Below are 12,732 nucleotides of genomic sequence, written 5' to 3' on the forward strand. Positions count from 1 at the left end.
AAAGTCTGATGGCTGATGCTTCTGGAATGCCCTAGGCACTGCTGAATCAGATGTTTTTTAGCTTCAATGAGTCACAAATTCCAATTTGCAGGACTTTCTCAGGGTGGCCATTTTGGGGAGCTTCTTTTCTCCATTGCCTCTTAAATGAATTGTTTCCACCCTGAGTTTCACCTAACCGCAAGGAGTTCCTCTGGATGTCCAACTGGAACCATGCCTGTACAATGGCCCTGCTCTAGGCTTTGAAGACATGGTGATGCTCTGCGTCTTGTGTGATTGAAGTTGCTGTTGCCGTGCATGACCCCAAGCACATCCATGCAGCCCAGACTGACATCCTGTGTTTCCATATGTTTCCAAGAAGTTGCTTTGTGCTCTCAGTTCTCTAGGAGCAGGGTTGTGTTAGGCACACTAGCACAAGAAAGAATGTGTGGAGCTCTCTTTGGGGGCATATGTAATTTCATAGCTTTGGACAGAAGGGACCTGGCCACTGAAGGCCTATGTCCTGTCTACTGAGTTCTAAGGCCCAGCAGGTTCTCAGGATGGGAAAGACTCACTGTTTATCCCGTGCCACTCTAGCATAAACAACTCTGAGTCAACTACATTAACTCCATCTACTGATATCAGGTCTTCTAGAATCTGATACCAATGGGGTGTTGGGGGACTATTGCTCTCCTATCTGTGTTTGTTGGGAGAATGCACAGACTTGGGCCAGCATCTTCATTTCTGATGGTATCTACTTAGCTTCTGCAGGAAAATGCCATTTCCATGAACAGGAGCGGTGACAGGATGGGGCATGTGATCAAGGAGCCTGACTTGAAGGATCATCCCAGGTGCACAACAGAGCAATTAAAGTCTTGGACTCAGAAGCTGGTCAGTCTGGTTTGTATTTGAACCCAGCTCCACATTTAACCACTGGATGACCTGGACAAGCTACTGTATGTTTCCAAGACTGCTTCCCTATCGTTGAAGTGTTAGTTGTTCAGTTATGTCCAACTCTCTGAGATCCCATGAACTGTAGCCCACCAGGCTCCTCTGTCGATGGAATTCTCCAGGCAAGAATACTGGAGTGGGTAAGACATTCACTTCTCCAGGGCATCTTTCTGGTCCAGGGATCAAACCCGGGTCTCCTGCATTGCAAGCAGATTCTTTACTCTCAGCCACCAAGGAAGCCCTTCATCTTTAAAAACCAGAGATAAGGAAACACAAGGAACATTAAAGGTGAAGCATTAAAGGGAAGACTCAATGCCTGCAGCTCAGTAGGTACCTGGTTGCTATTAACAATACTGATTTTTGTTTATGCTGCCCGCTCACCCATGGTAAACAGGTGGAAGTTATGACAGAGCCACTGTTATGGGTCCATCTGATTTTATTTTACTTTTCACTTTAAGTACTATAAACTTGAAGACTGTGTAGGAAGTTAGCTTGGGGTCAGGTGACTGATCTCTAATGATGAACACCACATCCAGTCCTGATCATTAAGAAGTCCTGACTTGTGCTCTCTCTTGCCCTCATTGGAATAGATTGAAAAGGACCCCAAGATGACAGAACCACAGGATGAAAGAAGCTCAGATCCTGGAGTGCCCACGTGGAGATGGCATGCTAGGAAGAGCTGCCCAAGTTATATTGCACTTGGTGAGACTAAGGGTCACTGAGTTACCCACATTTCAGGGTTGGTTACTTTAATATAACATAGCCCATCCAGACTTATTAAAAAATGAAAACTAGCACAGGGCGTGGACAGAGGAGCCAGTTGGTCAAGATAGAGTTGCTATTCCCAGTCAGGTAGGGACAGGAAGTGTAATTTTTTAATCACTAAGAAAATAACTGTCAGTTTTAAAGGAAAATGGATTGCTAATTTTCTACAATTCCTTACTGGAACTACACAGTTGTGATAGAATGGGGCATGTTTTATGATATGAAAACTTTAGTCTGCATTTTTCTGGTCTTTATAGAACATCACTGCTCCGCTTCCATGCCCCAAACTTCACATGGTTCTGTGGATTAAAAAAAACCCTCTCCATAAATGTCAATACACTGGCAGCGAATTTCTGCAGTGGAAACATATTCTCCTTGAAAATTGCATGTCCTGGCATATGTCTCGTCTGGGGACCACCTGTCAGAGGAAGCAGCCATTTGTAATTAAGGATACACAGAATCATAAATGATCACAGCCAGTTCACATTAGAACGTGGCCACATATGTTTAGCAAAACACCAGACTTCCTGGATCATGATTGTGCTATACAAATGGACCTGAATTTAACCCTATAAAGCTCTGTTTAAAGACACCAAGGCCTTTGCATACATTGTTCCCTCTGCCTGGAATGATCACTCTTCGTATAGTTAGTTCTTCATCTTCAGACCTCTCCCCAAGAGTCATCTCTTCAGGGATGCTCTCCCTGCCTACTCTTTCTACAAGAGGTAGCCCTCCCTTAATTCTCTGATTCTGGGCCCTGTCCATTTAATTTATAGCTCTTATTACAATCTAATTTGGGGTGGTGTTTGTGTGTGTGGGGGTGTTTGTTTACTATCCATTTTTGGTGTTTGTTATTTACTATCCATTTTTCCCACTAGACCTAAGTAACCATGATATCCACCCTATCTAAAATTCCAAATATATGAACTACTAAAGCCCCTGTAGTATTTAAACCAGTTTCAACTGAATTTTCTGATGTTATACCTGATTTTACAGCTAAAAATCTTCCTAAAAATATATATATCTCCTTTCTATATTATTACCTTTCCTGATTTCGTTTATAAATTAAAAATCTTCTGTGTCAGATTCTGTATTAAGTGATTTATTTCATTTAATCTTTACAATAACTCTGAAAGTTAGGATCGTTTAATGCTATTTTATAGATGAGGAAATTAATGTCCAAAAGTTGCAACTAATACTGGTCACTTTTTGTCAGGTTTACATCCCTTCTTTTCGGACAGTGGCCCTCCCCAGCTCTGTGATTCTGAAGGAGCTGTCACTCAAGTATACCACAAAGGTGGACACATGATCCAGGCTAGAGCAGTCAGAGCATCTCTCCACGCGGACTCTGTGATTGGGTCAGAGTGAGACACCTGACCCCAGAAAGCCAATCACGGTCCTTTCTTGGCACATAAAAGCTAGTATATTAAACATCTCTCTTGACTCTAGGATCAAACACTAAGAGGACTACATAACTCTGTGACTACCTGGAGCTCTCTTGCTGCCATGCAGAAAGAACCTGCCCCAAAATAAAGCTTACATCCGGCAACAGTGAGTAAAAAAGAGACCGAGGAATCACTTGAACTCCTGGATCAGCTGTGCCTGAGACATACATCTTGGACCTCTCAGTTGCGTGAAGCAGTAAATATGTCTTGTTAGGTAACAGGGTCTGCATGTGTGCATGCCAAGTCGCTTCAATTGTGTCTGACTCTTCCCAACCCTATGGACTGTAGCCCACCAGGCTCGTTCTATCCATGGGAGTCTCCAGGCAGGAATACTGGAGTGGGTTGCCATATCCTCCTCGAGGGGATCTTCCTGACTCTGGAATCGAACGAAAGTCGCTTATGACTCCTGTATTGCAGGCAGATTCTCCACTGCTGAGCTACCTGGGAAGCCCTGACATGGTCTAAATTGGGTTTATACCACTTGCCACTGAATGGGATGAAGCAAGCACCCATGTAGAAGCTCAATAAATAGTAATTATCTTGATTTTCCTGAAAGTTACCACTTTACATTAACCTCACATAACCTCAATGACATAGCTGACAATGTTAGCTGTGGCAATCCAGCCAGTTCTGTTTTCTGGCTACCCCTTACATGTCACATTTGATTCAGCCTCTACAACAGGTTTCCCAGGTGGCACAGTGGTAAAGAATCCACCTGCCAATGCAGAAGACACAAATTCAACCCCTGGGTCAGGAAGATCCTCTGAAGAAGGAAATGGTAACCCAGTCCAGTATTCTTGCTTGGGAAATTCCATGGACAGAAGGAGCCTGGTGGTCTACAGTACACAGGGTCACAAAAGAGTCCAACACTTCTTTGTAACTAGACAACACCTGCCCAGATGAAGAGAACCCTGGCAGGGGGCAGGCAGGGGAGGCTGACATGGGAAGCAAGTGTGGCTGAGTTAACCTTTGATGCTATCTCTAGTACAGGTTGCAGGAACCTGGTCAACTCTTTGGAAACTAGAACTGAGAACATGTGAATTTGTAAGCTATCAGGTAAGCCAAGGTGGGTCATTAAAACCTGGGAGGAGAAAGTAAGGCTATAGAAACAGAATAATAAAATCGGACTGTGAGAAGGAGCAGAAAAGAGGGCCTGGATCCTACTTTTTCAATTCCTGGTTCCAACTGCACTGCCAGCTACATTTCCTTTTCTGAGAACTTTGACCCTTTTGTGCTTAAGCTAATGGGTGGGTTTCTGTTACTTAATACCCAATCTATCTCTTAACTAAGAGAAAAACAACCAAATAAAGATGCAAGTTTCCAGTTCAGTTCATGGCAATTTATTTAATTTAAAAATAAAAACAAACAAAAACAAAATCAGTTTCCAATGAAAATACAAACACTTTGGGTGGTTATCCAGCTTTTTTTTTAATCCCCTATAGGTTGCCCTGGGCTCAAACCAATCAAATGAATGAAAACCAATTTTGACTGGAGCCATAAAGCATGTTGCACCAATTAAATTACACCAATATATTATTATAATACCTTTGAAATGCCTTTCAGACCAATAAATAAAAAAAGACAAATTCAAATAAAAAAGTCAACTTTTTATTACCAAAAAAAAAATAGAAATTAAATAAAAGTCACAACATGGATTAAAAAAAAATGTGCAGTCAAGTTTCTCTTTTTTTTTTTTTCTTCTAGGAATGATACCATGCCAGTAAATCCCTACAGAACATTTCCAGTTTGGCAATAAGCAGTCAGTCAGTCATTCACATTTGTACTCAAGACAACAGGCTTGGCCAACACTCACCTGAGTTTCACCCCAAAAGGTACTATTTGCCATCTGCAGAAGCAGCACCTTATAACAGGGATGGAAATTCAGAGAGCACTTGGCATTTTCATTTCACCTGGGGTCTTGAAGCACTTCCTGAAAACTGATCATGCCTTGAAATTTACCTGTAAAAAGAAGTATTAACTCTACTCCTTTGGCAGATGTGTAAACTAAGACACTGAAAGGCCCACAGAGACAAGGAAAGGACCAGGAGAGCTGACTTCGAACCTCCTGCTTGGTCCACCAGGTCATCAAAGTGTCTCTCACTTGTAATTCCATGGAAATAAATCAAGCATGATTTCCTTGGCTGGAAGGGATGAGAGGACTTACTTAAGAAGGAAGGGAGCTGCTTTGTGGTCTTTTCCCTCTATTCCAAGTTTTTTCTTTCTTTTTTGAAAGGACAGAGTCAACATCATATCCAGAATCAGAGGATGTTAGCAGATTGTCAGAACTAGGCAGGGACTTGAGAGACCAGCTAATCCAGTCCTCGCTGAAGAGAAAACTCAGCCCCTGAAATACTGCAGGTGCCTAAGATCACCAGCAGACTAGGACTCAATGCAGTCTCTGCCTCTGAATGGAGAACTGTCTTTGCCACAATCCACTGTCTGGGTCTACTGAGAAAGAGAAAATAAATGTTTTCTCTTTTGGAGGCTAGGGATAGAATGACTTTCCTTAATAGTGTCACTTTTACTTAGAGATTATAAGGATGGAAAATACCGAACAGACACAATCACTTGGGCAAAAGGAAACTACATCAACCAGTAGGTAGATGTTATACCTAAGTCACACTGACAGCTACCAACTAGACAGGCTGCCATGCATGAGGGACCAGCAATGTGGCAGTATAGGCTGTCCAGAAAAGGTTGCATAAAGTGATACAAGGAAGAAGGAGCTTTAGAGGTTGGAGAATGCCAACCGCGCACCCACATACCCCACATACAATTTGCTAGCTATAGGCTTTTTTCCCTTTGAACCTATATTGGAGTTCAGGAAGAAGGTGGAATTGAATGAAAGGAAACCCACAAAGCTTCCCATATTACACTACTCAGCTCAACCCGAAGGGATGCACAAGCTAAAACCCCAGAGCTGGTGACAAGGAGAGAACTGGAGCCATCTCCTTTGGCAAAGGGCAGTTTCATTCTAATCAATGTTCTTAGTGTCTGAAGGTAAATTCCTTCTCATCTCCCATGTTGGTTCTCCCCCAAACACCCCCCAAGACTAGTTCTCCTTAAATATCCAGGTGGCTTTCAGAAGTTGCCATCTTGAAACAAGAGTTTCAATTAGCTGGGGCCAGTAGAATCTGAGGTCCTCCCAAACTCCCAAATATGACCATCAATCCCAAACTCAGTATCTGAAGATGTCCCATTGTGGGAGTGATGTCTTCTCACCTGCAATCTGGGTGTCCAGAAGTTACATAAGTGAGTTATGTGACTTTTCAAGATAAGAGTCCTGTCACACCTCTCGTCTGCCTCCTCCAGAACCATCAGGAAGACATCCAGGGAAATGTTCCCTCTTCCACTTTCTTCCTCCCAACCCCCTCTGCTCTTTCAGCAGCTTATTCACTTGAGTGGCTGGAACCTTTCCCTCAAAGTCTAGGAGTTCAAACCCATGACACAGAATACCTAGATTTGAGGGGGAAAACACCTTCTGCCTGACTTGACTTTCCTCCTTCAAATATCCCACCTACACACTAACTCCCAGAAGCAAACTCGCCTACCTCTGAGGATTCTCCACTGAGTGGATGAGGAAACTGTTTACTGTGAGTAAATAGGGTAAATAGTTGACTCAGTTACTCCTTTGGAGACCGTAGCCAGTATCACATCCAATTCAAAACATTCACGCAGGTGAGAATCCAGAAGGCAGCATTCCAGTTAATATTGAGACATTAAAGAAATTGACAAGTTGCCCCCTTGCTGGTATGGATCAATTTCCATTCATTTAGAAAGATCACAGAGGGTCTCAAGCACTGTCCTACACCATAGTTTTGACCTCTGACACCACCAGCTTTCCCCCTGTCCACCCTTGGGAGGGTGTGCTGAAGAGCCAGGCAGACACTAGGAAAGAAGAGGCAGACCACAAGGAGCCAAACAATCACCATGGGCTGACTCTAAGTCCTTAGCAGTGTCCAGAGCATTCCTTCTCAGACCAAGGCCCTGTCTTCCATTCAAGGTAGAGTAGCAAATTAACAAATGCCCCACGGTGGCATAAAAGAGACGACATAGATCCCATGGGATCTACACTAACACTCCCAGGGCTTAGCCAGGTCAAGGATGACAACGACAAGGCATGAGTGCTACTGCACCCCTTCCCATCCCCATGACAGCCATTACTAATCAATCACAGCATTCCTTCCCACGGGGCTACTCAAACCAACGCACCCAGCAGCCCTTATCAATCAATCACTGATTCAAGCTCAGATAACTAAAATCGACATGTGCACCCTATGCAGTCAGACCAAGCCTGCTAATAACATGAGAAAGAGCAAGCTCTGAGTGATTTTACAACAGATGGCTATAGTCTGTTCTACCCTCCTCCAGAAGCATGTGGATGACTTCTAGAGAAATGCTTCCCTCTCCCATATGCTCCCTCCCTATCCTGGAAGTGCTGGCCAACACCACCTCCCCGGACAGCTGGTCCCCTAGGAGATGCCATAAAGCAAAATGCCAATTAGGATCCCAATTCTAACTGGCAGTCAGCAGGACTGGCCAACTGCCCACCTCTCCCACATAGGCACTGACTCAGCTTTCAAATTTGGCCAAAGCCAAACAGCACCAATCCCTTTGTCAGTCTATTGTCATGGCCAGCAAAGAGGTAACCAGCTCCAGAGCCCAATCATCATTCCTACTCCTCTCCCTCGTACCCACCCCACCCCACCCCTGCACCCCGGGAGCTAGTTGAGCTTGTTGCAGATCTCCAGAGCCTTCTTGTAGACCTGAGTGACGTCATCCATGTCCGTGAGGAGGGAGAAGCTGCTGTCTGCCAGCCGGTTCCGGTACCGCTTCAGGTACTGGGGCCGGGGCCGGTTCTGGAGCCCCTCAAAGTCCTGGATCTGGAGGAAATTCTCAGCAGAGACACAGCTGCGGATGCGCTGGCGGGTGGGGCGGTTCTCCTGCAAGTCGAGCAAGTCGAAGGAGTCGCTGGACAGGACGCTGTCATCGCTGATGACGCTGGAAGGCCGGCTGTAGCTCCGGGAGAGGCCCTCGGTGGGGACGCCTGGCTCTAGCAAGGATTCCAGTGTGGGCATTTCGGGGCTGGCCAGGGCCGGGTCCGTGGTGCCCGCTGAGTACTTGCTGCTGTGCTTCAAGATGCCCTTTCTGCGACAGGAGAGGCTGTGGGATGGCACCCTGGCCGGGTCCGGGGGGCTGGGGGAGGGGATGCTGCTGCCCAGCCCATCATTACTGTCCAGCAGCTCTGAAGACTCGCTGCGCTCTGGGGATGAATAGTAACCCGATTCTCTCTGTTGGGTCTTTTTCAGGATGCCTTTCTTGGGCATCGTGACCGACTGTTTGGGGCTGAGTTTACCTGGCACTTCGGCCTCAGGGGGGCTTGGCAGGGGCACGGCAGTCCGGCACAAGTCCTGTTCCAGCTTGAAAGTGGGTGGTAAGGCCGGGCTGACGACGCCCTCGATGAAGCCAGTGCTGTGAGAGCGATGCTCGCTGTTGCTCCGCTTCTTCAGGATCCCTTTGGGCCGCTTGGAGCTCAGCTTGGATGGGCTCTCGGGCACCGAGTCCTGGCCAGACTGAGGGAAGTCGTTCTCTTTCTTGGACTTCTTCAGCGACCGCTGACGCTCCAGCACGACCTCGGGGGCCCCAGGTTTGGCCAAGCCTTTTATTTTGGCTTCGGCTTCAGCCTGCAGCCCCGTGGAACGGTGGTGCCAGTCAATAATGCGGGCCAAGAGTGGGGACTCAGAGCTGTGAAGGGCATCACAGTCACAGACACTGCTCTTGTAGCCCCAGTTCACCCACCAGTGGTTGGCGATGTCCTCGATAGTGGCCCGGCGGTCGGGATTCACCATCAGCATCCACCGAATGAGGCCTCGAGCATCTACGGGACAAGAAGCAAAAGGAACAATACATTTTTTTGTTTATTTTTGGCCGTGCCCTGCATGGCATGCGGGACCTTAGTTACTGGATCAGGGATCAAACCCATGCCCCTTGCCATGGAAGTGCAGAGCCCTAAACACTGGATCACCAGAGAATTCTAGGAGCAATACATTTATGGCGGCTTTGGGCTTTGCCACAGGGCTGACACTCCAGGAGACACTCATTTGAGGAAAATCCAGAGGAAGCCCCAGTTCAGCCACACTGTGGAGCGGGAAGCTGCAGCCTTCCAGACTGGACAGCAGAAAGCACCAGCCAGACTCAGAGCCACAGGCCAGGGGGCTGTCACAGCCTGGCATGCTTCTTCACACAGGTAACTCAATGTTGAATTGCTGAGCTTTCCATCAACTCAGATCTTTATAAAATGGGGAAGACCAGGTAACCAGGAAAGAATCCAGGCCCAAGTCCAAGCAGGGCCCCACCATTCTTTTGGTGGGTATCATCTTACCAAAAGGGAAAACAGGTGTAGATTACCATGACTTTCTTTAGTTCTCCAAAGGTAGACTTATATAAATACACACTGCTTGGGTCATTGGGAAAGTATGTCAGCACAGAGAGGAAATTTTAGGGCTAAAATGGCAAAAAAAAAAAAAAAAAGAGCCTTCTTATCAGAGAGGGAGAGGCAGAGAAGGATGGAGAGGTGCTCATAGCTGGCACACCTGGGCACTGAAAGGTACTGTGCTCAAGGCTGGCCTGAACCCCAGGGCCTCAGCCAGGCTGAGACCCACACCCAGCGCTCACCTCCTGTCCCTCTCTGATATAATCCACAGCCTACCCAGCTGTCGGATCAGAGAGCTGATCTCTATCTTCTATCCATTTATGGCCCGTCTGAAAAATTCCATTTGCAAATTTCTGCTGCCAAAGAATTAAGGGAAAGCCCCAAAGGGATGTTGAGGAGGCCACAGGAACCAACTGACTCTCGCAGCTTATAAATCACCTTTTAAGATCAAACTGTGCTTCCCCAGTGGGAGTTGAATTATATCCCAGGAAGGCGCCACCTCCCCTCTGCTACTTATGCAGCTAATGAGTAGCTGGCAGGGGCCTGGCAATGGAGCTGGGGGTGAGACACACCTCTGTATAGCAACAGGATGTTCATTCATTCGGTCAAGAAATAGTCTCTGGACCCCTGTAATGTGCCAGAAACTGTTGGCACCATTTGGCTACTGAGCCAAAAAGGCTACCATAGAGGTCACCCTGAATTTTCTCCAACAAACCCCACAGGTTGGCTCATTGAAAAATATATACAGGTATATATGTGTGTATATCTATATCTATTTATAGAAAATAAGTCAATGTTCATTATTCAGATTCTGTATTTATAAACTTGCCCACTCACTAAGCTGTATTGTAACCCCCAAATCAATACTCAGGGTGCTTTCCACAGAGGAGCAAAAAATGAGTTGCCCCCACTGTGCATGTGTGTTCCCAGCTGAGCCAGAACCAGGCAACAAGGCACTGTCTTGTTTCTGCTCCTGTGCTGGAAGTATCCTTTTCATAACCCATTTAGTCCATGCTTTTCACACTGCTGCCCTTTTTGTTGGTGATCTCACTGTTGGAACGGCCCCCAAATGTGGTGCTGAAGTGCTGTCTGGTGATTGTAAGGGCAAGAAGACGGTGAGGCGCCGTGCAGAGAGAATGTCAGGCAGGTATCAGACAAGTGTCAGACAAGCTGCTCCCAGGCATGAACTAAAGCGCTGTTGGCTGTGAGTTTGATGTTCATGAATCAATAGTATAGTTTAAAAGAGGCACCTTTAAACAGAAATGTCCATAAGACAAGGATATGGAGTGATCCGTTGACAAAAACGTTGTGACCAGAGGCTCACAGGAGTCGAGCCCTGTATCTCCCTAGGAGCAGTGGTTCAGTATTCATGAATTCAGCATTCACAGCAACTTTCCTGAATTGCCGCAAATAATGAGAATCAACTTTGTGTGTGTGTGTGTGTACACACATGTGGGATGTGTGTATATGAAAGGTCTGTTAATTACATTCTAAAATCGACTACCTGTACACACCCCTTCTATACCCACATGATGCTCTCCTGTCAAGAGATGGAGCTTATGGCCTTGGTCACTTTGACTGATAAAACATGGCAGAAGTGACCTTATCTGGCTTCCAAGGAGACATTAAGACCTGGCAGCTACTTCTTCCTCCATCTTTGAGCCCTGAGCTGCTATGTAACAAGCCCAGGCTACCCCCTGGAGGGACAGGCCTGAGGAGGCTGCTCATAGAGACAGCCCACACAGAGGGACCCCAAGATGCCCCCACAATTGGCCCCAACCTCAGCTACCATCTGACTGCAACTGCAGGAGAAACCCCAGCCAGGCCAGAGGAGCTCTCTCCAATCCAGGGAACCAAGAGACATGGCTCATCGAAGTCATTTAAACCACTGAGTTTGCTAGGAGGTGGGGGCAATGGGACAAAGTTGTTCTCAGCCATGGTAACGAAACAACACTCATGTACCACACCCGCAGCGGGGCAAGGTGTGAAAAAGAGTAGTTGCCACCCTCATGCACTCAGAGTCTACCAAGGGAGTTTATGTCTACAGACTGGAGGGGATTTCATGTAATACCTTTTCCAAATTGTGCACCAATAGCGGAAAACAGAATCTAAACATGGTAAGAGCCTTGCCCAAGTTTGCACAGCAAGCAAACAGGACTCTTAGCCTGCTCTGTAGAACAACTGATCTGCAGGTACCACCGTGGAAAGGTTTGGGGAAAGCGGACTAACAAGTCAGCTCAGCAAAGATCTGAGGAGAAGAGGAATAGCAGGTGTCTTCCTTACAGACATCGACACAAAAGTGGGATATGTGAGCTGGCCTTGCCCGGCCCAGCCGCTAGCCGTCCACAGGCGCGCACCTGAGGGCTGCGTGGGTTCCCGATATTCACCACTGCTGATCTGCCGGATGAGGTTCTTGTGATCGAAACCATCAAAGGGCATCGTTCCGTAAACAAGAGTGTAAAGCAGTACGCCCAGGGCCCAGCTGTCCACCTGAAGCAGAGAGAGACAAGTAGATTCCCTTCCCAAACATCAGCATCACAGACCATGAGCAGCCACCCACAACGACCCCAGGAAGGGAGTTTAGCACCTGGCAGCCAGATTCCCACCATGGCCTGACACCTGATAGGCAGTGCACCTGGGGCCTGCTTCAGAGCCTGACCTTTTCGTTTCAAACAGTCCTAATTCATAGAACTTTCTTCAATAGATGATCTTTGATCCTCACTATAATTTGGGGAAACAGGTAGGGCCCTGCATTATTTTCAGCTCCATTTGACAGATGAGGCCCAAGGGAGTTAAGTGGTTTCTCCAGAGACGCCCCATCCCAGTGATGGAGGTCAGACGGGAACACGGGCCTCTGGACTCCTTACTCAGGAATCCTGCAGCTTCTTCCAATGGCTCAGAAGCTACAGACCCAAATGGCTACAAGAGCCAAGCAGGCAACAAAATGAACAAGGCAAGAGACAAGGTGGGGCTGAAGAGACAAGTGCTGGTTTGAAGGCAAACTGTGGAGGGCAGTCCCCCACCTTAAGCAGGCAGCCTCCGCTGGCCAGTAGGGGCCACTTACTCAAACAGGCCCAGCACTATTAGAGCCTCTGGCTTTTCAAGAGAAGTCAGAAAACAGACTTTTATGTGAAATAGCCCACTGATTAATTGTTTGTTCAC

At 46.9% G+C, this 12,732-nt stretch overlaps 1 protein-coding gene across 1 annotated transcript in view; it reads right to left on the bottom strand.

Moving 5' to 3' along the window:
- The window catches only part of NUAK1 (NUAK family kinase 1), a 73,653-nt gene continuing 65,382 nt past the window's right edge, over window positions 4,462-12,732 (bottom strand). Inside the window, exons 6-7 of the mRNA XM_005680647.3 lie at window positions 11,928-12,060; window positions 4,462-9,015 (exon numbers count right to left, since the gene is read on the bottom strand). Of these exons, the coding sequence (XP_005680704.3) occupies window positions 7,862-9,015; window positions 11,928-12,060 (1,287 nt within the window). The 3' untranslated portion in view covers window positions 4,462-7,861. The remainder of the gene's footprint in view (window positions 9,016-11,927; window positions 12,061-12,732) is intronic.

Source organism: Capra hircus, chromosome 5 (genome assembly GCF_001704415.2).
Source record: "Capra hircus breed San Clemente chromosome 5, ASM170441v1, whole genome shotgun sequence".
Taxonomy (NCBI): domain Eukaryota; kingdom Metazoa; phylum Chordata; class Mammalia; order Artiodactyla; family Bovidae; genus Capra; species Capra hircus.